This window comes from Oncorhynchus mykiss, chromosome 3 (assembly GCF_013265735.2).
Source record: "Oncorhynchus mykiss isolate Arlee chromosome 3, USDA_OmykA_1.1, whole genome shotgun sequence".
NCBI lineage: Eukaryota > Metazoa > Chordata > Actinopteri > Salmoniformes > Salmonidae > Oncorhynchus > Oncorhynchus mykiss.
Genome location: NC_048567.1, coordinates 45,371,876 through 45,399,706, shown reverse-complemented (window position 1 = coordinate 45,399,706; position 27,831 = coordinate 45,371,876). Strand labels below are relative to the sequence as shown.

The window sequence follows — 27,831 nt, the reverse complement described above, 5'->3', positions numbered from 1 at the left end:
ATTGGTTTGATAGAAAGTATTCTGTATGATGGCAGACTAGTGTTTTATCATGGGGACGCAGATACCCCCGTTGTGTCGGCAGTTCCTGATTTAGAGACCTCTCTACAAACAGACAACCGCCTGTGTTGTGCGCATTACATACAGTATTTAGCTATAGGGAAGTACAATTCCACTGTTATAAATGAGAAAAAACAGACAAAATATATACAAATTAAAGAGGGTCTTGAGCTCTTCCCAAACAAAGTCAAAGTACAGAAAAATTATATTGAAATGAAAGCGCATATAGTTCCTATGCAGTAGGGTTGATAAAAAGTCAAGACAAGTCTGAACCCGGACTAGTGGAAGCATAGGAAGTATGGTAACATCTGGCATCCTTTACATGTGACTAAGGCGGCTACAGGACCATATAGTGCCTCTACCCTAGTGGTGGCCCATCATGTCCTACCGTTTATTTAACTGTCCAACCAGGCTTTAAAAGAAGCACTGTAGCTAGAATGGTACGGAGTGACATTAGTGCCAACATCATATCACTCCATAGAGAGTGCCTGATTTGGCCAAAGATTACTGGACATTGTGGCCCTCCAGGAAGAAGACCAAACTGCTAGATGATCTACTACAGGAAGTATTGGTCCTTGATATCATGAAATGAACTAACTTTCAACAGTACATAAATATATAATTTACATGTAGGAGAATATGTATAATAATATCACTTTATAATTATACACCATTGTCACAAAGATTCAAATCAGATTGTGCACTTTGATTTGGGACCCTAACACACACCACACATACTTGGTGATGGAAGAGAGACAAGATACAGCAAAAGTAAGCAACACGGTCGCAAAAGGAGCAAAGCGCACGACAAAGGTAAAACAAAACGCTTACGGTAAAAGGGAGTATAAAAAAATATATTTAAAAAAACACACGTTCAATCAAACACACAGTTCAGAAATACGACATCATACAAAGTCGACAAAAAAAAAAGTCACTCCAAAAAGCGTATCCCACCACAAAAACAGCAGTCGAGTATAGTAGAGATGATATAAAAGCAGCGTGGTGCCACCTGCTGGCTCGCAAGGCTACACTACAGCAGGCCGTCCAGGTTGTTCTCCGTCGTCTCCTTGACCTTCTTCTTGGGGGCCTCTTGTGGGTTGTACTTGTTTTGATAGTCCTGGAGGATGGTGACCACGTCGTGATGGCCAAAGTGCAAGGCCTCCTCCATTGGAGTGTTGTCCCACCTATAGGGAAGATAACGAGCGTGACTGACTGGGGTTAGACTGGCCTACAAAAGGCATAATAGTTCTGGGAGCGAACACTAGTTGTTCTGAAAATGACAGGGGACAAACAAAAGTGTTATTTTGGAGTGGGAGTACACTTGTATTGTAGAATGTACATTGTAGACGCTTACTATCACTCAAGTATATGATACCGTCTCTCGTCCACCCAGACACACACAAAATAAAAAACACACACCTAAACACACACAAGGCAGACAGACAAGTTTCTGTGGGCTTACCTATCCCTGGGAACAGGGTTCACCTTGCACGCCTCTAAGAGGAAGCGCACCACCTCTGCATGTCCTGAAAGGAGAGCAGATGGTAGAGTTGCGTAAGAAACAAAAAAAAACACACACACACACACACTCCTACGCACACTGCAGCAAAGACGTCACACACCACGCCAGCGCAGCTGCCGAGGGACAGCAAATTAACCCCTACGAAAACAGAGGGGGCTAAGTCTGCCAATCCCTCCCAGAGGACCCTGACATTACACAATTTGCCCCCGTGTGACAGGAAGAGGGAGGCTGTGAGACACACCTTCTGCTGCTGCAACATGTAGAGCCGTCCTGGAGTCGTAGTCCCTCTGCTCCATGTCCATGGAGGAGAGGGCAAACCTACAGACAGAAAAGGGCAGCAGTGTCAGATGGAAGATAACGGGCAGAGAAAGAAGACCAAAGTAATTCAGAGATACAATAGAAGACGGATCATTATGAACAGAGGTATAACTACTCAAGTATTATCAATTTAACATGATTGAAAAAAAAAGTCCCTTTCAATGTGTGTGTGTCATCTGTGTGTAAGAGGTGCGTACTGTACCTCCTTAGTGCCGAGACGTCTCCGGTGTAGGCGGCAAACAGGAGATTGATGACAGACTTGACCTGGAGAGAAGGAGGAAGGCAGTTTGTGAAAACAGGCAAACACACACATGCATGGGGGGGGGGGGGGGGGATGTGCCCTACCACAGTCCTTCACCAGCTAAAAGAGAAGCGGAATCTGACAAACATCAATCAGGACTTCTGGATCCCAATCAACTCCTTACAAAAACCCCATGGCAATGGCAATATTATTAATTATGTAGAATGTAATGCCATGTAAGACTTGCCAGAAGTACTTTTTTACCCCCTTGTGTCTAAGCATCTCTCATAGTGACTGACTGAATAGCATATATTTCATTATTTTGAGAAATGGCAGCATGAAATAGGCTACATCCTATATCATAAGCAATGATCATTAAAAACGATCATATATGACCTGTTAACTTTAGTGTTGTCAAAACATGACTCAAGGCATCTTATTAACTGGCTGGCAGAATAGAGAAACTTGGCTAATAAAGCTGTCAATATTTAATATTGTCCCAAAATATATATATTATTAAATTCTACTAACTATGTGTGCAGTGAGACCACTGAGCAGTTGGTAAGACCAGTGGGTATGTTTGTGTAGTGAGTGTATTAGGAGTGATTTAGGAGTTAAGAGAGTTCTCTAGCCCCAGGCAAACCGTGAGTCCTGGCTCAAGCTGTAGGCAACAGGGGATATTGACAGATTTATTAGCCAAGGTTCTCGATTCTGCCACCCAGTCAATTAGATGCTTAAGGAGCCTTGAGTCATGTTTGAGGAGCTACCAGTATTGACTACAGACCAGATACTATGGTTGGATTCTGGCAGTGTTTTCTAAAGAGTTGATTGGAGAAATAAAAAGGTAGAGATTCACATATTGGGAGTAACACTATGGCACTAGCATAGAAATAGAATACAATTTGAGCTTATTCTCATGTGGTCCATTTACTAACTTGAAGCTTTAGCAGACTATGTGTGCCTTTTCTGCTGCATTGCAGGCTATGGGTATGTGGTAGCTTTCTCTAATCTAATCATCAACCACTAGAGGGAGCTGAAACATTACTGAAGGCATAGTGACATTGCCTTCAGTAAAATGGTCTCATGTTTTTCCCATTTGGGTGGCGGTGGTATTGTGGGTAGAGCTTCAAAGCGTCAACGTCTAATCATGTGAACTACTGTTTGGATCGGAATTAGATGCTTTAGATACTCAACTGTACTGGATTGAATTAAAAGAGTGAATTAAAAAACAAACAGTGCTGGGGTATCAAAAGCATAAAACCCTTGATTCACATTCACAACAAACCAGTAAACCAATCAATTAATGCATTACTCAGTTAATGACAATATGGAGTTATTACCAATTTAGATGTTGTTTTTTTTGCTTGGGGAGGAACAGTTGTGCAGTGTTTCAGTAACATCTCAGAATCATTTTGATGATGCTGCAGAATTCAGAGACAACTGCCCAAAACAGAACATATAGGAGCTCCACATCACAGTAGAACACCAATCAAAACAGAATAAAGCAGGGCAAAACTCAGCATAGCCGTAGGTAGCAGAGCTAGCAGAACAAATATCGTTGTTAACGAGCAAAGGCATTTAGCAGATCAGTGTCACAACTCAGTAGCAGAAAATAACTAGTTAGACAGCAGAGCGCAAAGCAGAGTCGTCCCATATTTCAGCAAGCCATGACACCCATCATCTCAGATTGTTTTTTATAGTTAGAAGCAGATAAAATGTGCATTTCTGCAACATTTTCTTACAATGGAATTTGATCTGAGAAATTAAGCTAATTGATTGCAACCAATTTGGCCCTTTTAAATTTATAGGATTCATATAATATTCAATAAATATAGTACCCAACATCCAATTTGGACTCAACTTCTTCCTACTATTGAGTAAGACATGAGGAAACCAATACAATGGTTAAAAGCCACCCACGGACACCAATCCCACCCCAACAACCAGTATACAGTATCAGTTCTGTCTGACAAGTAGTATGGAGCTGCGGCTTGAAGTATTGCTTCTTCATCTTATGTGATGTATTCCTGTGAATCTAATATCCCCCCCCCCCCCCCGTTCAAAGAAAGCCATTGAAGTCACTTGCATTATTTACCACAAAAAAGATAGCATCCTTTCCCAACCCACAGTCATCAACAAACATGGGCTATGTAGGCTAGTTTTGAAATAAACAAATGTATACACACCCAATGTGGGGCAGAGAATCTCTGAACCACGCTGTTCATATGGGGCCAGGGAGGCGTTTTGGACCGAGATTCTTTTGATTATTAAGAGGCTAGACACGGACAAGTCACTTAGACACACCCAGTCTGAGCATTGTGCCAATAGGTGAAATGTAACACCATAGGCATGGGACCAAAATCGCCACTGCCATAGAATTACACGATTTACTTATATTTCTATGGCAGTGACTACATCTCCCCCACAGGTATCATAATGTGTGTTTGAATCCAATCTGGCCTATATCAGCCCAGCCCTGCACAGACACAGGTCACTGTTGGTGAGATCACACTGCAACACACAAGCGAGCACAGCATGTCAAGGGTAGTCCAGCACATTCCCATACAAAAATGTCTAGACTGTATACAAAAGTGTATACAATTCACCCTATTAAAACAGAACTGGCTCAAAAGAGGCTAATTTTGACTTATTACTCAATAACTTAACTACTTTGATAGTTATTACCCACGCTATCACCCTGAAGCCGAAACAGTGACTATTCAGTCATGTTTGTTATAAGTGTGATGGATGTTCCTTGACAGGCTGAAAACGAATGGCTACAACAGAAATACAATAACCATACTATACAGACAGACATAGTACAGCAAGTAACACAGTTGCCAGCAAAGAGAGCACACTTGACTTAACTCACCAAGTAAAAACTGGTTCAGAACAATGACCGGAGCGCGAGCATACAGACCAAGCTCACACAGATCAAGCACAATGCATTCTGGGGTCTCTTCTGATTGGTTTCATTAACTCTGAAAGGGTGCACTGCACTGCATACCACACAAGACCCCTCCCCAAATCACCCACCCCCTCACCTTTCTTTTTCCTGCTCAGGTTGAACTGCGACCAGAAGAGTCAAAGCTAGTCACAGAAACTGCACTTTCAAAGTATTTAGCACAGACATGATCAGGTACAGTATTTACTTGGGAATTATATGGTGAAAACAGTAATTAAACAAGAATTACCAACTAGTTAACATTAAATTACTGATCGTTACAGATTGTTAAGGATTCATTAAAACCTCTAGGCACCGTTTAGTACAAACCAGATACAAAATTACCAATTGTGTTGAAGGTACATGTCAAAAACTACCCATTGATACCACAATTTCCTAGTAAGAAAAAAATCCCCTGTTAACTAATAAAACAAAAAGGGTTAAACCACTTAGTTTCAGTTGTGGTAATTTGACAAACAGGTATTTGTTGGTTATAGTACTTTATTGGTTTATAAAATGGCAACATGATTTCAACAGGTACTTCACCTGTCATTGCAACTACTGAAGCTCTTTGCTAGTATTTGCAATACTGGCCTCTTGTAGAACTACAAAGTTCTACAAGACAAATACCTAGTGTTTTCATCCACACCAAGAGTCAGTGTCTTTACTATGAGGTGAAAGCAACACCCTTTTATGCCCAAGACACTAACTCAAACTGGTTTTGGTAATAAATCAACACTCCAGGTAGATCAGGTTAAGATCTGAGGAGCTCACGAGAAGTTAATGTTAAATGCAGTGATACACATTCTCAATAAGTTAACAGTGTAGGCTGCTGGTGTGTATAGTGTGTTAGACTTGGAGGGCTACAGCTGTTTTCTCCAAGGCACAGATATGGATTGAAACAGAAAAATGAAAAAGAATACAAGGACTAAAATGAACTTTAAAATGTCAAGGTGGGATTCAAACACATTTATTAAATCATACAAAAATATGCAATTTGAAGTAAAATAATGACATTGTGGGAAACATTAAACATGTTGCTGTGAAATCATTTAAAAAAAAATCAGAAATTGTAATGAAAATACTGGTACGGCATTCAAAAAACCCCTGTGTAAAATTTGATTGGGGTTATTAGTCACATTTTGCAGTAGAGTAGAAAGGTTCAGTAAGCCCCATAACTTCCTCCTGTATCCTCTAACGTCATCCTAACTCCTAAGTCTTGCAAGCTTTCAGCCCCTGCATTCTCCATATTATGTCAACATGGGCAAGACATTAGAAAACACACTCAAACGTGTTTCAGAACACACGAGTAGCAAGGGAAAAAAATGATACAATTTCAGTACAAATAAATAGGATCGATTTAACAGAACTGATTATTTGGTAAATTAGCATTAGCAAGCAAGTTAACGTTAGCTGCTAGGCTAGCTACAGCTAGCTTCACTCCACAGTGGCAGAGACTTGTGAATGCTTTGCACCACACACTGACTGACTGACATCTAAGGCCTACACTTAAAAAAAAACATCCTTAGTGAAATAGTAGTCCTAGTTCCAAATCACAATTTTAAATGAAGTCCAAGCATATTGACATGGCAAAACAACAAAAATATATTTTAAGTAAAAGTCTGATACTAAAAGAAGCTAAAAACTAACTAAAAGTATATGGGATAGGGTGGGTTCAAGTCAGCCAATTCAGGAATTCCAATTCAATGAATAAATTCGAATTCAATAATTGAAAAACAGGGCATCTATGTTCAATAACTTGTCAACAAACTGAAAGGGAGAAGCCATGTATCTTTCAAAATTCTTTCCATTTATGAATTTGACATTTAAATCACTTCCTGATTTGACTTCAATTCAAATTGACCCCAACCTTGGCCGGTAAGGGACCCATAGACTTATATGGGTCCCACGAGAAGAAGAGCACATTCATGACATGGGTAACAAAGGGCTACTACAACAACAGTGTATACCAATTCAACTGTCCAGTTTCAAGAATGATTGGATAACAACATTGAACAAGAAAAACAGCCCCAGCAGCAGGACACCCACGGTGTCCTGCTGGTTGACGTACATGTGCAAATGTGGCCAACGTTTGTGAAGTAAGTGGATTCCCTTGCCGTTCTACGCTGCTGTTGAGTTTCATCAAGATTACTGCAAGATAACAATCCCCCCCAAAAAACACACGCCAGGCAAATACAGTCTTTGGGAAAACTGTAGATACTGTACAGTGCATATTGGAAATAAACATGATGCATTCTTAAGCTACAGTATAGATAAGAGGAACTGGTTTCCCCTTCCTCTTTAAGGGTAGCTAAGCGTAATTCACAGTAATAATACGGATTAAATATAAAATTGGTAACAATGTGTGATCACACTTTCTCTCAATGGTATACTGACTTGTACAATACATATACGTATGACCTATATAACCACGATATGCCATCTGACATATGCATACTGCAACTGCCAACGGAATAGATCCAGCAGGATTCTACTAGGCTATGTCATGAAAACTAAAGGTTTGTGCGGTGTCTTGTCGGTCTGTCAGAGCCAGGGTCAAGGTCCCCTCAGCATGCGTCACAGCTTAGATGAACATGGTATACACACACACACACAGACACACAAAGACACACACACCACTCAAATACAAAAAGGCGCACACACACACAAAAGGGGGTGGAATGAGTCACCTTTTACGTCCTTGATGAAAAGCTTCGCTCCACTCAACAGCAGTTGAGAAATCGGCTCATGTGAGATCCGTTGCTGGTATGTGAAAGGTAAAGCACTGGTATGCAAGTTAGAATGGTCCGACTGATATCGTCTCCGTGTCACGCCTGATAAGTGCCTTATCGTTATAATCTCAGTTTGCTCTTCTAAAAGCATACTACAAGCTCTATGCAGACACAAATATCGGAGTGTTGCAATGTCATTTTTCATCACAAAAGGGGCGGTTCCTTGAAAAAAGCTCTGGCGTTCGGCGTACCGTTTTACTACCTGAAAATTTAGACATGCAGTATCATTACTTCTGCGGCCGTGGGGGCAGTATTATTGCTTGGTTCCTTGATCTGATATATATATATATATATATATAGGCAATTCATCAAAGTAGACTATTTTGCATTGATAACCAAATATAATCTCCGCAACTGAATCCACCCAAAACATTATTTTATTTAGAAATAGTAACTAGTGATTCCAGGCTACTGTGAAATGGTATTACCTGCTGTAGCCAACTTGCTAGCCATGTGTTTTTTTTACAACAAAAAAATAAATGCTGTTCTATTTTTAACTGATATGGGAATGAATACACAATCAGTATATCAAACTGGGATAATGTTTTAGGTTACACCAGCAAGTAGAAGAACATTTGCCAGGGCATATTTCTAAATGATCAATCTGATTATTTCACATGGGGATGTGGGGAGCTAAAAAAGACTAGCTAGCTTGCTATGTTTTTCGCCAGGTTAAAGCCAGCCTACTACTATAAGCAAAGGAAGCCTACTGTTCCTTGTTTTCAAAAAATGAAGACCAAAAAACCCCCCCAAAAAACGGGCGGGACCGGCAAGGATATCCTGTTACCAAAAGGAGTCCTCTACTTCAAAAATCCCACTTCACACACACACACACACACATCAACAGAGTTAAGCTTGTAGTAACCTTAAGAGCCTGTCAACGCATATAAATATAATGAGATACATTATATTTATGTGTGTCAAAGCACAACGCTCCACATCTTCCCTTGGCTTTTGGTTTGAGAAAACCTCCCTCGTTTTGGTTAACAAACACATTAGATATTGAAGCACACATGAAATGGATCAAGTCTACTTGCAAAGCCTCAATCTGAGCCAGGCAATCCCTTCAGGCCCCTAAAGTCTGACATTCTAGACAGGCAGCCAGAAGGGCTTCCCTCAGCTCTGCAGGGACCCCAAAAACACAAGAGATGCATTTCAAACTCATAAAAGACACACCCTCGTCCACTTACCCACTTACCCTCGCCTTATTCCCTAGGGGGAATCCCCACAGCCATATTTGTCGTCGGTCCAAATGATTAGCCAAGCAAGGGAAGTGTGCAACGCAAGCCCCTCAGCCCTCATTTTTAATAGAGTTTGCGAGGGTACAATTATGTTCGCTTCGGGGCCTGAAACACCCCATAATTCAATTCGCGATGATGGTACATCCGCTAAGAAAAGTCCGCCAAAACTTAAAACCTCAACGTCAATATGGAGTCAACATACAAGTGTAAGTAAAAAGGAATGTAAAGAAGTTACAAATTGTGCTACACAAACACGTCTCGTAAAAGTAATGATGTTTTTGTTTGGTTAGCTTTTGGAAATTGTAGAAATAAAAAACATTCCCCGTCTTCAGAAGTTCCAACTAGACAGGCTAACGTTAGTTAGCTAATTCATTTTCTAGCTATGATACAGTAGGCATATATTAATAATTATGTAGTTAATATAAGTAGACATGCAATCATAATTGACTGTTGCGCATATAAAGCACCCACACGCTACTGGTGAATGAAAACACAATCGTTGCGAGATGAACAAGTGACGAATTTCCGGGCAAGGGCGACTCATTTAAAAAGAATTCCTTCCTCCCTCCCTCGCCCTACAAGTGTCAACTCGTCAGACGTCATGATATATCATCAGAAGTGTCCACTTCATTTGAGGGCTGAGGGTGTGTCTGTTAAGTGTTTGGATTGCAGCCACAGACACACAGAAAGAAAAAAAAAGAGGGGAAAAAAAAGTACAGTAACCCAGGTAGAATCAATTGTCATTCATCACCAGTACATAATGTGACATTACATTATGTAAAAAAATAAAATAAAAACTTACAGAAATAAATAATCCTCTTGATAATTTATATAAATATATGAAGTCATATATGGGTGTAGAAAGGGGACAGGAGAAGGTGGGAGGTAGGGAGGAGAGAGGGGGTCCTAGTTGCGCTCCCCGACACTCTCCATCCTATAGACTACAGTGGTGGAGCTGTCCTCGTGGCAATCAGTGGGCACCACCTTTTTCCACAGAGAGTCTTTGAGAGCTAGCTCTTGCTGAAGGCTCTCGTAATCCATTGGTCCGAAGGTAAACTGCTGTTTCAAGCAACATGGGATAACAGATTAGTTGGGTCTGCCTGCACATGCCACGAGTGCGGCTGCTCTAGGGATGTGTGTCTGTGACCATCTATGCGTGGTTGGTAATATGTTAAGTTTTGTAACTATGTAATGGAAAATGTGTTAGCCTTTCTTTATTGTGTCTGACTGTTTGGCGTGTGTGTGTGTGTGTGTCTGGTTTGCTCTGACAGAGATGCCACTTGCCTCTCAACATACGGATTAAAACACTATTAGACCAAAAGGAAAGGATAATTCAAAATCAATCCTAACCTTTCATTAATATTTAACCAAGCATGCCAAAGCTTACTGACCTTGAGATTAAATCAAATTAAATGACAAACCCCCCCTCCAAAAGGGCAAACCAGATAAACAAGTAAATTCCCCAAAATATACCTAAAATTATCAAACATCCACAAACATAATCCAAATGTCAATAAATTAGAGTGTAAATAACTAGGGCAGCAATTTTTCTTTAGGAACTCTCATTAGCAACCCTTAAGATACTCGGCTACAGCCAATTTAGCACCATTAAATCAGGCACATTATGTCATTCTGGGAAGGTGTGGTAACAATGAAAGAGGGGTGCGTCTGTAAAGGCGTGTGTAAAGGCGTGTGTGTGTGAAGGGGATGGTTGTTTCTATGTGTACTCACCCTCTGGTCGCCTCCCTCCCTGCGAGGATCGTGCTTCTTGGCAAAGTGCCTCAGGTTGTCGTAGTTGTGGAAGTTAAAGAGAGACACCAGGTCCTGGAACGCATAGAATCAGAGAGAGTCATGTTCTGACAGAGGGAGGGAGGGAGACACAGAGAGAAAAAGACAGACAGTGACAGACAGAGAGAGCGAGTGAGATAGAGGGTGAAAGAAACAGAAAGAGAGAGCTCGGACTAAAAATCTAAACTCTAGAGTGAATCAGAATAGCGGTGGGGCTGGGATTCGATCCCATGCGGACATGTCCGTACATGTTATGTGCTGAAACCGGTGACGCTAACCATTGGTCTAGTGGCAATGCCAGGTCACATGAGTAGGTAAAGTTAACTTCTCTAGGCTAGGCAGCATTTGGAATTTTGGATGAAAAGCGTTCCCAAATTAAACTGCCTTCTACTCAGTCCCAGAAGATAGGATATGCATATAATTGGTAGATTTGGATAGAAAACAAATAGTGTCTTGAGTATAACAGAACTGATTTGACAGGCAAAAACCTGAGAAAAATCCATTCAGGAAGTAGGAAGTTTTCTATTCAATGCCATTACAGTATCCATTGACTTAGGACTCAAATTGCAGTTCCTATGCCTTCCACTAGATGTGGAAATTGTTTCAGGCTTGTATTCTGAAAAATGAGGGAGTAAGAGCAGTCTGATTGAGTGGACCCTGCCGTGTCACAAAGTTTTTTCATGCGCGCGACCTAGAGAGTGCCTTTCTTGTTTACCTTTTATATCAACAACGTTATAGTCCGGTTGAAATATTATAGATTATTTAGGCTAAAAACAACCCGAGGATTGCATATAAACATTGTTTGACATGTTTCTATGAACTTTACATATACAATTTTGATTTTTTTGTCTGCCTGTTGTGAGTGACTGCGTTTGAGCCTGTGGATTACTGAAGAAAACGCGAGGACAAAACTGAGGTTTTTGGATATAAAGAGAGACTTTATCAAACAAAGGGAACATTTATTGAATAAATGAATGTCTTCTGAGTGCAACCATATGAAGATCATCAAAGGTAAGTGATTAATTGTATCTCTATTTCTGACTCTTCTACTTGGCTCGTTACTGTTTTAATGATTTGTCTGCTGGGCTATGTTCTCAAATAATCGTAAGGTATGCTTTCGCCGTAAAGCATTTTTGAAATCTGACACCGTGGTTGGATTCACAAGAAGTTGATCTTTAACTTCTTGATCCTACTTGAGACGCAGACGTCTCAAGTAGGCACCTGGAAATGCAAATGCGCTACGCTAAATGCTAAATGTACTCGTTAAAACTCAAACGTTCATTAAAATACACATGCAGGGTATTGAATTAAAGCTACACTCGTTGTGAATCTAGCCAACAAGTCAGATTTTTAAAATAATTTTCGGCGAAAGCATGAGAAGCTATTATCTGATAACATGCAACACCCCAAAATGCCTGAAGGCGACGTAAACAAAATAATTAGCGTAGCCGGCGCTACACAAAAACGCAGAAATAAAATATAAAACATTCATTACCTTTGATGATATTCTTTGTTGGCACTCCTATATGTCCCATAAACATCACAAATTGGTCTTTTTCCCGATTAAATCCGTCCATGAATGCCCAAAATATCCATTTGTATAGCCTGTCTGCTTCAGGAAAAAAGCTCTCTTCCAACACGCAACGTCATTTTAAAAAATTATATAAGTTGCCTATATTCTTTGACAAAACACTTCAACCTACTTTTGTAACCCAACTTTAGGTATTTGTAAACGTTAATAAGCGATCAAATTGATCACTGGGCGATCTGTATTCAATAGCAGCTACTCAAGAAAACAATATGCATTTTTCAATCTTCCAAAATCGATTGTTGTAGGCTGGATGGAATGATGGATCTATTGGTAATGTCTCAAAGGATTTTTGTCAATGGAAATTACGTTTTTGGCGACATCGTGTGGAAGCTGTAGGAATTGCATCCGTGTCCATATTAAATTTGGTTTCCTTTAAACAATACAATGAAAGGGGCGCATGGATACTTTTTTCAGCTTTCAGTGACCAGTTTCTCTTGCGCTTTTCGATGAAACACACGCTCTGTTATAGTCACAGCCGTGATTTAACCAGTTTTAGAAACTTCAGAGTGTTTTCTATCCACACATACTAATCATATGCATATACTATATTCCTGGCATGAGTAGCAGGACGCTGAAATGTTGCGCGATTTTTAACAGAATGTTCGAAAAAGGAGGGGGTAGGATGAAGAGGTATGTAAAATAGTTGTATCTTTTCTGAATTTCCATAATGAGTATTTCTGTATTTGAATTTGGCGCTCTGCAATCTCACTGGATGTTGGCCAGGTGGGACGCTAGCGTCCCACATACCCTAGAGAGGTTAACACCAGAATTGCTGGTGTTAAAAGTATCAGCTAGAGAACACCTGGCCTTGATGGACCCTCCTTCCAGCCAATGACACATCAGCATTCTAATAAACACATTTCATATATGCTATCGGAAGAATCATAATTTGGTTGTGTTTATGAAGGTCTTACGTAATATTAGAATACTAAAAAACGATTACTTCAAATAACAATTGAATGAGCTTATGTTACTCTAGTCTATAAATAAAATTTAAAAAAAAAAAAACATTTCAAGAGTTATATCCATCAGAACAAAATTATAATTGAGTTTTTGCAGGTTTAAAGAAACATTGTGATAATAAGAAAATGTATAAAACAATAGCATATTTTAATGTATTATGTTACTAGTCTTTTCTTAGTAGACAGAGCAAAGCTGCCTCACAACTGGCCATGTGCTGAAAGTATAGACAACCCAGATATTCTTGTAAAAAAGGGATATTTGGAAATATTTATTTATTTGACAACAGTAATTGTCATAAACGGCAGAATATGCCTTTGTGATACTATATAGAAATCAAAACGTTTGACCTGCATGTGACTCTGAATGAGGATTTGATAAAGTGTTGCTCCTTTCCCTGCATCTGTCAATTCCAAGCTGCGCCCATCTCTTCATGAAAAATTTGACAACTGACAATATTGTCACTCAGACTATTGTCAATGTAATCTTATCTTTAGGCTAACTCTTATTACATGTGAAATTAGTTTCGGCATAGTTGATGAGCCGGCTGTACAGGCTGACTGGCATTGTTTGCTTCCCCTCGGAAGCAAACATAGAATCAAGGACATCAAGGATAGAATCAAGGACATGTTTCGCACTATTCTAAAGGCCTAATGCAACAGCATGTTTTCGTTTCCCTTACAATAAATTTGATTAGCAATAGAGTAATAGTAAATAAAACAGTAACAGCTTCTTTTTAGAAAGTAAAACATGAAAGAGAATGATATCAACCCGCAAGGCACACATTCAAATTATTTGGTTTAATCATGAGCCACAATGCTGATAAATAGGCATAAACTCATCACTGCACTATTGTTGTTCTAAATTAAATCAACCTCTTCTCCCTCGTCGTTCAACTAGGCCTAATTTTGAATTCAATTGTGAAGTAAAGTGCATAATTATCAACCATTCATCTATTTGTCATTCATTCAGTGGAGGAGAGAGAGAGACTCATTAGCGCCTGGCTGAGCAAAGGATCTAAATCATTTTCTGTTTATGATTTTTTTTTAATGAGTATTGCAAACTACAAACATTTTGAAAAAAATAAATATAAAAGAAAAAAAAAAATCAGGGAAGGAGCAGGAGTTTTTTTTATTTTTATAAACAAAATCAAAACGTCAGTGGCCGTTGGCCTATGGCAGTTCTAGTGTTAAAGAACATTGGCGTTCTTCAACTACATGTTGACAGTGATTCCTGGCATTGTTTTCCAGCCATGCGATCTAATCAATCATCACTTTGTTATTAAGGAACAGACTAGCGTGGGGCCTCTCTCTACGGCTCAGAGCTGTATCTGTACGTAACCCCACTGCCAATGACTGGGCCTCAATGAGAACGCACCTACTAGTTCACTATGGGACATCACAAGTAAAACATACATCTACATACAGTATGTACCATTCATAAATATTGTTATGCAACACAAGTCATACAGCATACCATTGTGTGAAATGCCATAACCAGCTTAGTTGGCGCAAACAGAAACTAGCATCCATCCAATTTTTTTATACCCGTTTGAGAATAGTAAACAGGAGAGAGTAGTGTTACTTTATTGATCCCAACTTGGGAAATTGTTTTATGTCTATGTACTCGTCTGCACAATGAGTTAGTTCCCTTGCAGGAACAATACAGTTTGAATTGTAGCAGGAAATGTACTAAATAAGATGTTTCTGTGAGGCCTCAGATGCTCCAGGAGGACTATTTGGCTAGGCTAGCTCATTTCTGATGGTAGAAAGATTAACATGTAGTGGTGGCTCAGAGAGCGCGATATATAATAAGAAGCAGAAATATGATCATGTGTGAGGGTGGTAGTAGTAATGTGTGTGTGTGTGTGTGTGTGTGTGTGTGTGTGTGTGTGTGTGGGGGGGGGCTGAGTATGTCTATTCGGAGGTGTCAATGTGTGTTTGTCAGTGTGTCCCCGTACCGTGCAGAACTGAATGCCTCTGACACTGTTGCCCAGCTTGTCCAGCGGAGGAGACCAGCACATGATGCCCATAACGTTGGGCACCACCAGAAGGATGCCCCCTGCCACGCCCGACTTGGCTGGCAAGCCCACCTATAGACACAAAGACACAGGGAGAGGTTACCCACAACTCTGTGGACATCAGGGCCCAAATTGTAAGTAGTGCATTATCTAGGATCAGCTCCCCTTATTCATTATGATCCAAGACAAAAGTGATCCAATATTAACAATCCTACTCTGAGACTCAAGGTGAATACAGGCCCAGGGCATTATACACACTAAGAGTGAGTGGCAGACAGACACACAGAGTGAAAGCAAGGCAGGGATCAACTAGATTCAGCCGCAGGGCCAATTTTTTCTTGAGGATGGTCTGGGGAATAATTTGTAGACTTCAAATTGACCCGCAAGAAGCCAAAACAGATATAATATTTGACTAATACATAACCATTTCAAACCTTGTTTACATTTGTATACGATCCCGTGTCTCCCTATTATGCGTGGGAATACTTGATTGGATAATCGCGCAACATCTGATTGGATAATCCTCCATGGGGGCTATAGGTAGAATATTGACCTGGTTTGTTCTGGCAAGGACAGCGACTGGAGCCCAGTGGAGGGCAATTGGGGACATTGTGGGGCAGAGACAGGCTGGATGGGACTAAAAGGGTCGTATTGGGCAGGAGGAAAGGGCAGATTTTGTCAGAGAGTGGCAGTATTGGGCAGAATAAGCTGTGCTTTAACTGGACCACAAAAGTCAATGTTGTGGACTGACACTCAAGGTACATCTCAATAGTGTAAAATGGCTTCCTTTTCTTGTCTCCTCTCTTTCATCTGCACTTTTCTGAAGAAAAACAAAACAGGCCAGGTGAAAGCTATTTTTTTGTCAGAGCAGATAAAGAACGGGAGACTATGGAACATTTATATACCGCAGTGTTGTGGTGCTATATGAGCTATGGCGGCGAGGTACAGTATACTCACGTGGAAGGCGAACTGGCCAGAGAAGTCGTACATGCCGCAGGAGTGCATGAGGCTCAGCGTGTCACGCACTGCCTCCGGGCTCAGCACGCGCTCGCCCGTGATTGGACAGAAGCCGCCGTTTGCCAGGGTGGCCGCCATGACGCTGGCGCTCTCGCAGGTCACCTCGATGGAGCATAGCTGGAGGGACAGACAGTTACAACACAAATCTAAGATCAAGCCAAACAGTAATAGTGGTAGAAATACATTAATATAGAACATGCACACAGAATAAATATGACAGTCAAGCGTGAGCCTAGGGCATTGCATACTCAATTATTCTCCCGTCCCAATATTTCCCACACTCTGGATGAAAACGTACTAGAGTATAATCAAAATAGAGTGTATGCACGGAGAATGAAAACCATATACTATAATCAAAGTACATGTAAATGCATAGAATTTAATGTACCCAGTACAACTACTCCTCTCTCTTGTCCTTCTATGGTTTTAGGAAAGGCTCCAGGTTATGTGAGTTCTCAGTGGGCCAAGGCAAACATTACCAAAGGACCAGCATGACCGGAGCCTATACGTCAGTGGGTTGTCAGCGTGACACCAGAGAGGAAGGCTGTCAACACCCAAAGGGATGTGACGTCAACACAGCTATCCCATTACACACATTTCCCTTCCCAGCCAGAGAAGCACATGAACAAAGTCACAGTCACCAGACCCAGAAAGAGAGAGAGAGGGAGAGGAGGGGGATTCACAATCTAGCCAATACCATAAGCCCGTCCCTCCCCATTTCTCCCTCCACTGGCAGTGTGTAGTTGTTGTGGGCCGTCTGTCTGTACGTACCTGGAAGTAGAAATCCAGAATGGACGTCATGTCTGTCCCCTCAGGAAAACACTGCAGAGGGGAGAGGGGGATATAAACAGACAGATTACAGCCACGCAATATATTTTGACATGACTGATGTGCTGTTCTGTATTTCAGCAATCTTAGACTATACATTGGATAGAGAGAGAGAGCGAGAGAGTGAGATGGCTTAAGTTTAGTTACTCCTTATTAGGGAAAGATAGAATAGCTCCTAAATCAAAATGAACACAGTTGAAGTCAGAAGTACACATACACCTTAGACAAATACATTTAAAACTCAAATTCACAATTCCTGACATTTAATCTTAGTAAAAAATTCCATGTCTTAGGTCAGAAGGATGACCACTTTATTTTAAGAATGTGAAATGTCAGAAAAATAGTAGAGAATGATTTCAGCTTGTATTTCTTTCATCACATTCCCAGTGGGTCAGAAGTTTACACACACTCAATTAGTATTAGGTGTGTCCAATCAATTTTGTAACCACTCCCTCTTCCAATTAGGGCTAATTGGAAAAGCTGTTCTAAAGAGGACATTGTATTCCTTTTTTTGGCCATGCAGCCGAAATGCGTCGTTTAATTATTATTATTTTTTTTAATAAAAACTTTGTTTCTATTGAACATGCCATACTAAAAGGCATTTTAATTAATTATATGAAGAGTGCCTTGGTCCTCCTTTCTTTTTAGTATTTGGTAGCATTGCCTTTAAATTGTTTAACTTGGGTCAAACGTTTCGGGTAGCCTTCCACAAGCTTCCCACAATAAGTTGGGTGAATTTTGGCCCATTCCTCCTGACAGAGCTGGTGTAACTGAGTCAGGTTTGTAGGCCTCCTTGCTCGCACACGCCTTTTCAGTTCGGCCCACTAATTTTCTATAGGATTGAGGTCAGGGCTTTGTGATGGCCACTCCCAATACCTCAACTTCGTTGTCCTTAAGCCATTTTGCCACAACTTTGGAAGTATGCTTGGGGTCATTGTCCATTTGGAAGACCCATTTTCGACCAAGCTTTAACTTCCTGACTGATATCTTGAGATGTTGCTTCAATATATCCAAATAATTTTCCTCCTTATGATGCCATTTATTTTGTGAAATGCACCAGTCCCTCCTGTAGCAAAGCACCCCCACAACATGATGCTACCTCTGTGCTTCACGGTTGGGATGGTGTTCTTCGGCTTGCTTTATGTTCTTCCAAACATAGATGGTCATTATGGCCAAACAGTTCCATTTTTGTTTCATCAGACCAGAGGACATTTCTCCAAAAAGTACAATATTTGTCCCCATGTGCGGTTGCAAACCGTAGTCTGGCTTTTTAATGGCGGTTTTGGAGCAGTGGCTTCTTCCTTGTGAGTGGCCTTTCAGGTCATGTCGATATAGGACTCGTTTTACTGTAGATTTAGATACTTTTGTACCGGTTTCCTCCAGCATCTTCACAAGGTCCTTTGCTGTTGTTCTGGGATTGATTTGCACTTTTTGCACCAAAGTACGTTAATCTCTAGGAGACAGAACGCGTCTCCTTCCTGAGCGGTATGACAGCTGCGTGGTCCCATGGTGTTTATACTTGCATGCTATTGTTTGTACAGATGAACGTGGTACCTTCAGTCATTTGGAAATTGCTCCCAAGGACAAACCGGACTTGTGGAGGTCTACAATTGTTTTTGAGGTCTTGGCTGATTTCATTTGATGTCAAGCAAAGAGGGACTGAGTTTGAAGGTAGGCCTTGAAATACATCCACAGGTACACCTCCAATTGACTCAAATGATGTCAATTAGCAGAAGCTTCTAAAGCCATGACATCATTTTCTGGAATTTTCCAAGCGGTTTAACGGCACAGTCAACTTAATGCATGTAAACTTCTAACCCACTGGAATTGTGAATCAGTGAATTATAAGTTAAATAAATCTGTCTGTAAACAATTGTTGGAAAAACTACTTGTGTCATGCACAAAGTAGATGTCCTAACCGACTTGCCAAAACTATAGTGTGTTAACGAGAAATTTGTGGAGTGGTTGAAAAACTAGTTTTAATGACTCCAACCTAAGTGTATGTAAACTGCCGACTTGAACTGTAAATACTTTCCCCCTACTAGCACTGACTTTGCTGCTAGCTAATTAACTTTTAAAAATGTACTTTCTATGATTAAGATATGTGGCTTTCCCCCCTAGCTACAGTATCTTACGATGAATGCACTAAGTCGCTCTGGATAAGAGTGTCTGCTAAATGACTCAAATTTAAACGTAAAGGCAGCTCTCCGACTTAGTGAGTTGTACAATGGGAAAAGCAAACAGTGCCAAGTAAGAGAACAGGGAGGATATGAGGAAGTGGAAAGATGAGAGGGAGAGATAGCATCACGATTCTGACCTTCTTTTCTTTCAGGTAGTAGCCGATAGCGAAATTCCGGTCTCCTGACTCGCGCTCCGACTGGAATCTGCGTAACAAAGAACACAACAAGAGTTAACAGTCTACACCCATGTGAGTAGATGTGTTTTCTTTCACCACATTCCTTCATTGCCGTCATAATTAAAAACCCTCTTCCAAATGAGATCCTGAGCCTACTGTGATTAACTTCTGTAAACATCCAGACTTTAGACTGCATGCCTGCAGTCTAAACAATAATGAATAATGGAGAAGGGTCCGGAAAGGAGAAGGAGGCCACACAAAGCATCTGAAATGGCGTCCTATTACCTATTTACTGCATTACTTTTGACCAGGGCCCACATAGTGCACTGTATACGGTGCATTTGGAAAGTATTCAGACCCCTTGACTTTTTCCACATTTTGTTACCGTACAGCCTAATTCTGAAGTGGATTAAATAAAATGTTTTCATCTGTCAATCTACACACAATACCCCATAATGACAGTGAAAACAGGTTATTTAAAAAAAAAAAAAATGTAAATAAGCCATTTCTGTTTTTAATACATAAGTATTCAGGCCCTTTGCTATGAGACTCAATTTTGTTCAGCTGCATCCTGTTTCCATTGATCATCCTTGAAATGTTTCTACAACTTGATAGGAGTCCACCTGTGGTAAACTCAATTAAATTGGACATGATTTGGAAAGGCACACACACCGGTCTATATAAGGTACCACAGTTGACAGTGCACGTCAGAGCAAAAACCAAGCCATACGGTCGAAGGAATTGTCCATAGAGCTCCGAGACAGGATTGTGTCGATGCACAGATCTGAGGAAGGGTACGAGAAATGTTCTACAGCATTGAAGGTCCCCGAGAACCTCCATCATTCTTAAATGGATAAAGTTTGGAACCACCACTTGCCGCTCGGCCAAACTGAGCAATCGGCGGAGAAGGGCCTTGGTCAGGGAGGTGACCAAGAACCCAATGGTCAGTCTGACAGTGCTCCAGAGTTCATCTGTGGAGACGGGAGAACCTTTCAGAAGGACAACCATCTCTGCAGCGCTCCACCAATCAGGCCTTTATGGTAGAGTGGCCAGACGGAAACCACTTCTCAGTAAGAGGTGCGTGACAGGCTGCTTGGAGTTTGCCCAAAGGCACTTAAAGGGCGCGCAGGCCATGAGAAACAAGATTCTCTGGTATGATGAAACCAAGATTGGCATTTTTGACCTGAATGCAATGCGTCACGTCTGAAGGAAACCTGGCACCATCTCTACGGTAAAGTGTTACGCCAAAAGTGTTTCAACAAAGTACTGAGTAAAGGGTCTGAATACTTATGTAAATGTGATATTTCAGTAATACATTTTATTTGTAATAAATGTGCAAACATTTCTAACAAACAGTTTTTGCTTTGTCATTATGGGGTATTGTGTGTAGATTGATGGAAAAAAACAACGTTTTAATACATTTTGGAATACGGCTGTAACTTAACAAAATGTGGAATAAGTCAAGGGGTCTGAATGCACTGTAGGGAATAGGGTGCCACTCTACTTACGTGGCATTGCTGAAGCCTACATACTCATTTCCTGCCATCTTATTCAGGAAGTTCATGACCTGGAAACGAAACGAAATCAGTTAAACTTTTTTTCTAACATATATTACAAAATACCCAATACAACTCCAAACAGATGCCACAATGCACAAAATATTAAACTTACATAGTCAAACTTCTCAGCATTGCTCGCTCCCTGCTGAAAAGTAATAGAAAAGGTATTAAGTCAAGTTTGTTGGACAAAGAGAAAATATTTACAGCAGAATGAAAGTAGCAAGAAAACACAAGCCTTGGCTTAAATAATAATACTGTCATACACAAAAACTAAAAATATGATCAGTTTGATGCATTATAAACGCAAAGTTAACTGAGCGTCGGTGAAACCTAGACAAACATACACAATTCAACATGGATGAAGAGAATCTGACGGGTAGTTACAGAGAGAAGTATAAATAGTTACAGAGAGAAGTATAATGAATTTATAGAGTCAATAGACACAAAAAGACAGTTAATGAGTGGGCTTTGGTTGGAATCAAATTAAAGGAGATGATCCGTCATAATCACATTTTGTATATAAATGTAACACTAGGGCTGGCACAATTACACATATAAATATTTTTGGAGGGGGAACAAACAGCTGACTGAAGCCGGGACGGCTGGGCATTCGTGCAGGTTGAGTCCGTTTCTGCCAGAACATGGACTCTTAACATGAAACTTTTTTGGCCCTTGCTGAAGCAAGGTTTTGGTAGCAGACGATGAATAAATGTGCTTGGAACATCTAACCTTGGCAATAGGTCATACTTGCATAACTCTGATAGAGATAAATGTGCGCAATTGTTCTGCATGGAATAATCGGAAATGGGTAGTTCTCAAATGCTCTTCAACAGGTGATATTAAAACCAAAACAGTTGCAACATTTATTTAACAATCCTTTGAAAGTGGCACGTAGCTACCGGTCAATGGTTTTAGAGGAGCCTGGGGTCTCCTTTCACCCGAGCAGCCAAATTGTACACTCTGCACCATATTGTGGCGTTTTATTGATAACCTATTTGCCTGGTAAACTCATGGGTACACTCGTAATAGCTGCCTGGTATTGTGACGCAATAATTTCCATGGTAATGTAGAATGTTCATTGAATTGATGTTAAAGATGCACTAGGCAAAAGCCGCTCTGCCATTTCCTGATTGCTAAAATTCTAATCGTTCTCCTAATTTCAGTTTATATGTGACAAAACAAGCAGATAGAGTGTATAGTAAAAGACGCAAAAACAAAACTTAAGAACGGGAAGCAAAGAAATAAGTCACAGTAGCACAGATCTAGCACTTCTTTATGAATTTGGTAGGGTCGCCAAAAGCTTACATATTGCAGCTTTAAAATGTGGCTCATGCAATGGAATGTATTTCATGTAATGTCAGTTGAATCAACAAATCACACTTCCTATTTGAACGGTTATTACAGAGAGACTGCAGTCATTTGGCTGTCCAAATTATTTTCATCCAAAACTCCATGTCCGTCACAGCCCTATTTAACACTTATTTTATTGCCGTGCAGTGTGTGTGTGTGTATGTATTATAGGCTAACACGTGTCCTGTGAACAGCTCTGGGGATCAGGAGGGCTTATTAGCATGGAGTGTTGATTGCCTGGGAGACTAAACAGAAGAGCAGGAGGTAGAGAGGGAGCAAAGAGAGGCGCAAGGGAGGGAAAAAAACAATCTTCCTTGTCACTTGATCTAGTATGCTCATATTTCTTTGCTATTACTGGCTTTGCTAGACATGGCCCAAAAAAAAAGAAGGCATGCATGTCTATTGACTATTGAACTCAACCTGCTTCATATATTCAGAGAAAAATACTTTGCTTCCAGACAGCATTCTAACATATGTATCGGTACACATAACCAAGTCAAACAAAAAATGACAGTGCTATGTTGACAGAGATGCTAAATGGGGCTATCGATGTATCTATTCTATCCGGGCTTGTTCAATGAGTGGGGATGGTGGGGGAGGGAGAAAAGGAAGAAAAATTACCAACGTCATTTACCAACGACATGGCAGCGGTGGTCATAATATCCCACAGTTCCTAAGTCTGCAAAATATGCAACAACATACACACAAAAAAGACACAAGAAGCCATCAAAACCATGGTTACATAGTCGGGGTGTGGCCCCGGTGGCGTTGTCATGGACACACAGTGGGGTGTGTAAGCCCAACATATTTCCTGTGAGTGGGATAATCAGCTCTACACTATGCTATATGACGCACATGCGGGTACATACTGAGGGGGACAGGGCATTGAGAGGGACACAGACATAGTTATCTATTAACTGACACAGACAACAAGTAAAGACAAAACCACTGGATTTTTCGACGTTTCACAGGCAAAATGTACGAACAGAAAGAACCCACCCACATTATATGACCCTGTCAATGAATGGAGGAGAATGCAGCTTGCTCAGGAGTAGCTGTTCTATTCACAGTGCCTGTGTAATGTTGTGGAAAAACTCACATGGGAATAAAATGGACACCCAGACAGGGTAACACAACACCTTTCTAATCAACTCCATGCGTGGCTTAGCCCGATAGAAACATATACCTTTCAGTGTGTGTGTGTGTGTGTGTGTGTGTGTGTGTGTGTGTGTGTGTGTGTGTGTGTGTGTGTACAGTATGTGGTGTGTGTGCGCTCCTGTTTCCATGTAGAGGTATGTGAAGGTGTAGCCCCTCCGTGGGTGTGTGTGCATACTCTGTATACACTTAGCTGCTTGGTAGGCCAACATGCGAGTCTCGATTTCCATAGACAAAGTCTGGAAGGACATACACTGGCACTTGGGAATGTAATCTCCATCTGTTTATCATTTGGTGCATAATATTTCAACGAAAGGGGGGGGTGGGGGGTCAGTATAATGGATGAGTTGCTTCAAGAGATGGCGCCGGAGGCTTGACCAATTGTGCACATAATGTTTCTGCCACCGTTTCTTATGACCGAAAAGAGCTTCTGGGTATCAGGACAGCGATTACTCTGCTCATACTGGACGAAAATTTTTTCTTTAACGAATCAGACGCAAAATGATTTACTTCAGGCACCCGAAAAGGCCCAAATCCCCGTCATTCGATGAAGAAGAGAGAGATATCGGGGACATTGGTCAGGCTGCCTTGTAAGGGTCCGAAGGTGAGTGGGTAATCTACCTCTTCTATCAGTCCTATTGGCCAACGTGCAATCATTGGATAATAAAATGGATGAGCTTCGATCAAGACCATCCTACCAACAGGACATTAAAAACTGTAATATCTTATTTTTCACAGAGTCGTGGCTGAACGACGACATGAATAACAGCGCTGGCTGGGTTCAGTGCATTGGCAAGATAGAACAGCTGCCTCCGGTAAGACATGGGGTGGCTGTCTGTGTCTATTTGTAAAGAAAACATCTAGAAATATAATATTAAGGAAGTCTCAAGATTTTTCTCGCCTGAGGTAGAGTATCTCAGAAGCTGTAGACCACACTATTTACCAAGAGAGTTTATCTATATTTGTCGTAGCTCTCTATTTACCACCACAAACTGATGCTGGCTCTAAGACTGCACTCAAAGAGCTGCATAAGGCCATAAGCAAACAAGAAAATACTCATCCAGTGGCGGCGCACCTAAATGGCCGGGGACTTTAATGCAGGGAAACTTAAATCCGGTTTACCTATTTTCTACCAGTATGTTAACATGTGCAATCAGATTTTAAAAAATAAATTAAAAAATAAATAAATTATACATAACTCTAGACCACCTATACTCCACACACAGAGACGCAAACAAAGCTCTCCCTCGCCCCCCATTTGGCAAATCTGACCATATCTCTATCCTCCTGATTCCGAAAGCAGGAAGTAACAGTGACTCGCTAAATACGGAAGTGGTCAGATGACGCAGATGCTAAGCTACAGGACTGTTTTGCTAGCCCAGACTGGAATATGTTCCCGGTATTCATCAGATGGCATTGAGGAGTACACCACATCAGTCACTGGCTTCATAAATAAGTGCATCGATGACGTCGTCCCCACAGTGGCCGTATGTACATACCCCAACCAGGCAACAGCCGCACTGAGGTAAGGGGTAGAGCTGCCGCTTTCCAGGAACGGGACTCTTATAAGAAATCCCGCTATGCCCTCCGACGAACCATCAAAAAAGCAAAGCGTCAATACAGAACTAAGATCGAATCGTACTACACCGGCTCCGATGCTCGTCGGATGTGGCAGGGCTTGCAAAATATTACAGACTATAAAAGGGAAGCACAGCTGCGAGCTTCCAAGTGACACGAGTGTACCAGACGAACTAAATGACTTTGAAGCTCGCTCCGGGGCAAGCAACACTGAAGCATGCATATGAGAGTATCAGCTGTCCCGGACTACTGTGTGATCACGCTCTCCGTAGCTGATGTGAGTAAGACCTTTAAACAGGTCATCATTCACAAGGCCGCAGGGCCAGACGGAATACCAGGACATGTACTTCAAGCATGTGCTGACAAGTGTCTTCACTGACATTTTCAACCTGTCACTGACTGAGTCTTTAATACCAACATGTTTCAAGCAGTCCACCACAGTCCATGTGCCCAAGAATACTAAGGTAACCTGCCTAAATGACTACTGACCCGAAGCACTCACATCTGTAGCCATGAAGTGCTTTGAAAGGCTGGTCATGGCTCACATCAACACCATTATCCCAGAAACCCTAGACCACCTCCAATTTGCATACCGCCCCAACAGATCCACAGATGATGCAATCTCTATGTACTCCACACTGCCCTTTCCCACATGAACAAAAGGAACACCTATGTGAGAATGCTATTCATTGACTACAGCTCAGCGTTCAACACCATAGTGCCCTCAAAGCGCATAACTAAGCTAAGGACCCTGGGACTAAACACCTCCCTCTGCAACTGGATCCTGGACTTCCTGGCGGGCCACCCCCAGGTGGTAAGGGTAGGTAACAACACATAAGCCACGCTGATCCAAAACATGGGGCCCCTCGGGGGTGCGTGCTCAGTCCCCTCCTGTACTCCCTGTTCACTCATGACTGCAAGGCCAGGCACGACGCCAACAACATCATTAAGTTTGCCGATGACAAACAGTGGTAGGCCTGATCACCGACAACGATGAGACAGCCTTTAGGGAGGAGGTCAGAGACCTGACAGTGTGGTGCCAGGATAACAACCTCTCCCTCAACGTGATCAAGACAAAGATCTGATTGTGGACGATTGTAAAAGGAGGACCGAGCATGCCCCCCATTCTCATCGACGGGGCTGTGTTAGAGTAGGTTGAGAGAGGTTCCTTGGTGTCCACATCAGCAGCCAATTGTCATGGTCCAAACACACCAAGACAGCCATGAAGAGTGCACGACAACGTCTATTCCCCCTCAGGAGAATGAAAAGATTTGGCATGGGTCCTCAGATCCTCAAAAAGTTATACAGCTGCACCATCAAGAGCACTGGTTGCATCACCGCCTGGTACAGAGGGTAGTGCGTACGGCCCAGTACATCACTGGGGCCAAGCTTCCTGCCACCCGGGGCCTCTATACCAGGTGGTGTCAGAGGAAGGCCCTAAAAATTGCTAAAGACTCGAGCCACCCTAGTCATAGACTTCTCTCTGCTACCGCAAGGCAAGCAACACTGGAGTACGAAGTCTAGGTCCAAAAGGCTTCTTAACAGCTTCTACTCCCAAGCAATACGACTCATGAACAGCTAATCAAATGGCTACCCGGACTCTTTCTGACAGCGAGTGGCGGGTCAACAACAAGCCTGCTCCCAGATCTGTTTGTGTTTTCTTGACAACTCCTATAGTCAATGTTACGCCAATGACCATGGGAGATGGGGAAACTGTACAAACAGATCAGACCAAACAACATACGTGTCCTATAGTCCCAGAAAAAGTAGCCTAGTTCTCAGAGAGAACAAAGGTCAATTCCACAACAAAACAAGCCTCATATTAATGTTCAACAAGTCTCAACAAGCAACGAGAACAGACAATCACGTCTGTGATGTTTGTGTTTACTCTGTTCCTATTGGTCCATCCTCTCCGAAGAGCAGACAGATGGGGTGACACCCTCCTGTCCTCAGGAGTCGAGAGACGACAACAGTGAGAAGATGACAGACAGTTTATTAGGTCTAGACAGGTGTGGAGAGGCACAGAAGCCTGGGGTTAAGCTAATGACTAGAAAAAATAAAAGAGTTCCAAGAGTTCTTCGGCTGTCCCCATAGGAGAAACCTATATTTGGGGTTTCATGTAGAACCCTCTGCGGAAAGGGTTTTACATGGAACCCAAAAGGATTCTACCGAGAACCAAGAGGACTCTACCTAGAACCAAAAAGGGTTATCCTATGGGGACAGCTGAAGTATCATTTAAGGTTCCTAGTGTCTTTTTTTGTAATAGTGTAGCAAACCTCTTAAGAGGGACACCAAAAGCTAGCACTAGCTTCTCCGATTGATCAGGTCAGGATCAAAGCCCGTTTAAAAGAGGAAATATTGTTTCCTTGAAGAAAAGAGAGTGAACCAAACAAGTAGATGGAATAACCTTAGCGGCTTTTGAAATATATTTGACATGTCATGCTTATTTAGTGGAATTCAATTGGTGCGCGAGTAAACTCGTTATGCATCTTATTTATCACACACGCAAATCAT

At 41.5% G+C, this 27,831-nt stretch overlaps 1 protein-coding gene across 7 annotated transcripts in view; it reads right to left on the bottom strand.

Annotated features, from left to right (window-relative positions):
- Positions 1 to 205: 205 nt before the first annotated feature.
- Positions 206 to 27,831, bottom strand: part of glsb (glutaminase b) — a 59,173-nt gene continuing 31,547 nt past the window's right edge. For 2 of the 7 annotated variants that reach the window (XM_021596983.2, XM_021596985.2), the window contains exons 8-18: positions 21,347 to 21,376; positions 21,184 to 21,242; positions 19,637 to 19,703; positions 17,263 to 17,313; positions 16,432 to 16,608; positions 15,415 to 15,546; positions 10,847 to 10,939; positions 2,100 to 2,161; positions 1,821 to 1,897; positions 1,520 to 1,583; positions 899 to 1,241 (exon numbers count right to left, since the gene is read on the bottom strand). In XM_021596983.2, the coding sequence (XP_021452658.2) occupies positions 1,088 to 1,241; positions 1,520 to 1,583; positions 1,821 to 1,897; positions 2,100 to 2,161; positions 10,847 to 10,939; positions 15,415 to 15,546; positions 16,432 to 16,608; positions 17,263 to 17,313; positions 19,637 to 19,703; positions 21,184 to 21,242; positions 21,347 to 21,376 (966 nt within the window). In that variant the 3' untranslated portion in view covers positions 899 to 1,087. Of the gene's footprint in view, positions 1,242 to 1,519; positions 1,584 to 1,820; positions 1,898 to 2,099; positions 2,162 to 4,165; positions 10,175 to 10,846; positions 10,940 to 15,414; positions 15,547 to 16,431; positions 16,609 to 17,262; positions 17,314 to 19,636; positions 19,704 to 21,183; positions 21,243 to 21,346; positions 21,380 to 27,831 lie in introns of those variants that run through there. The other 5 variants (XM_036974230.1, XM_036974231.1, XM_021596982.2 and 2 more) reach the window with 4 other exon arrangements.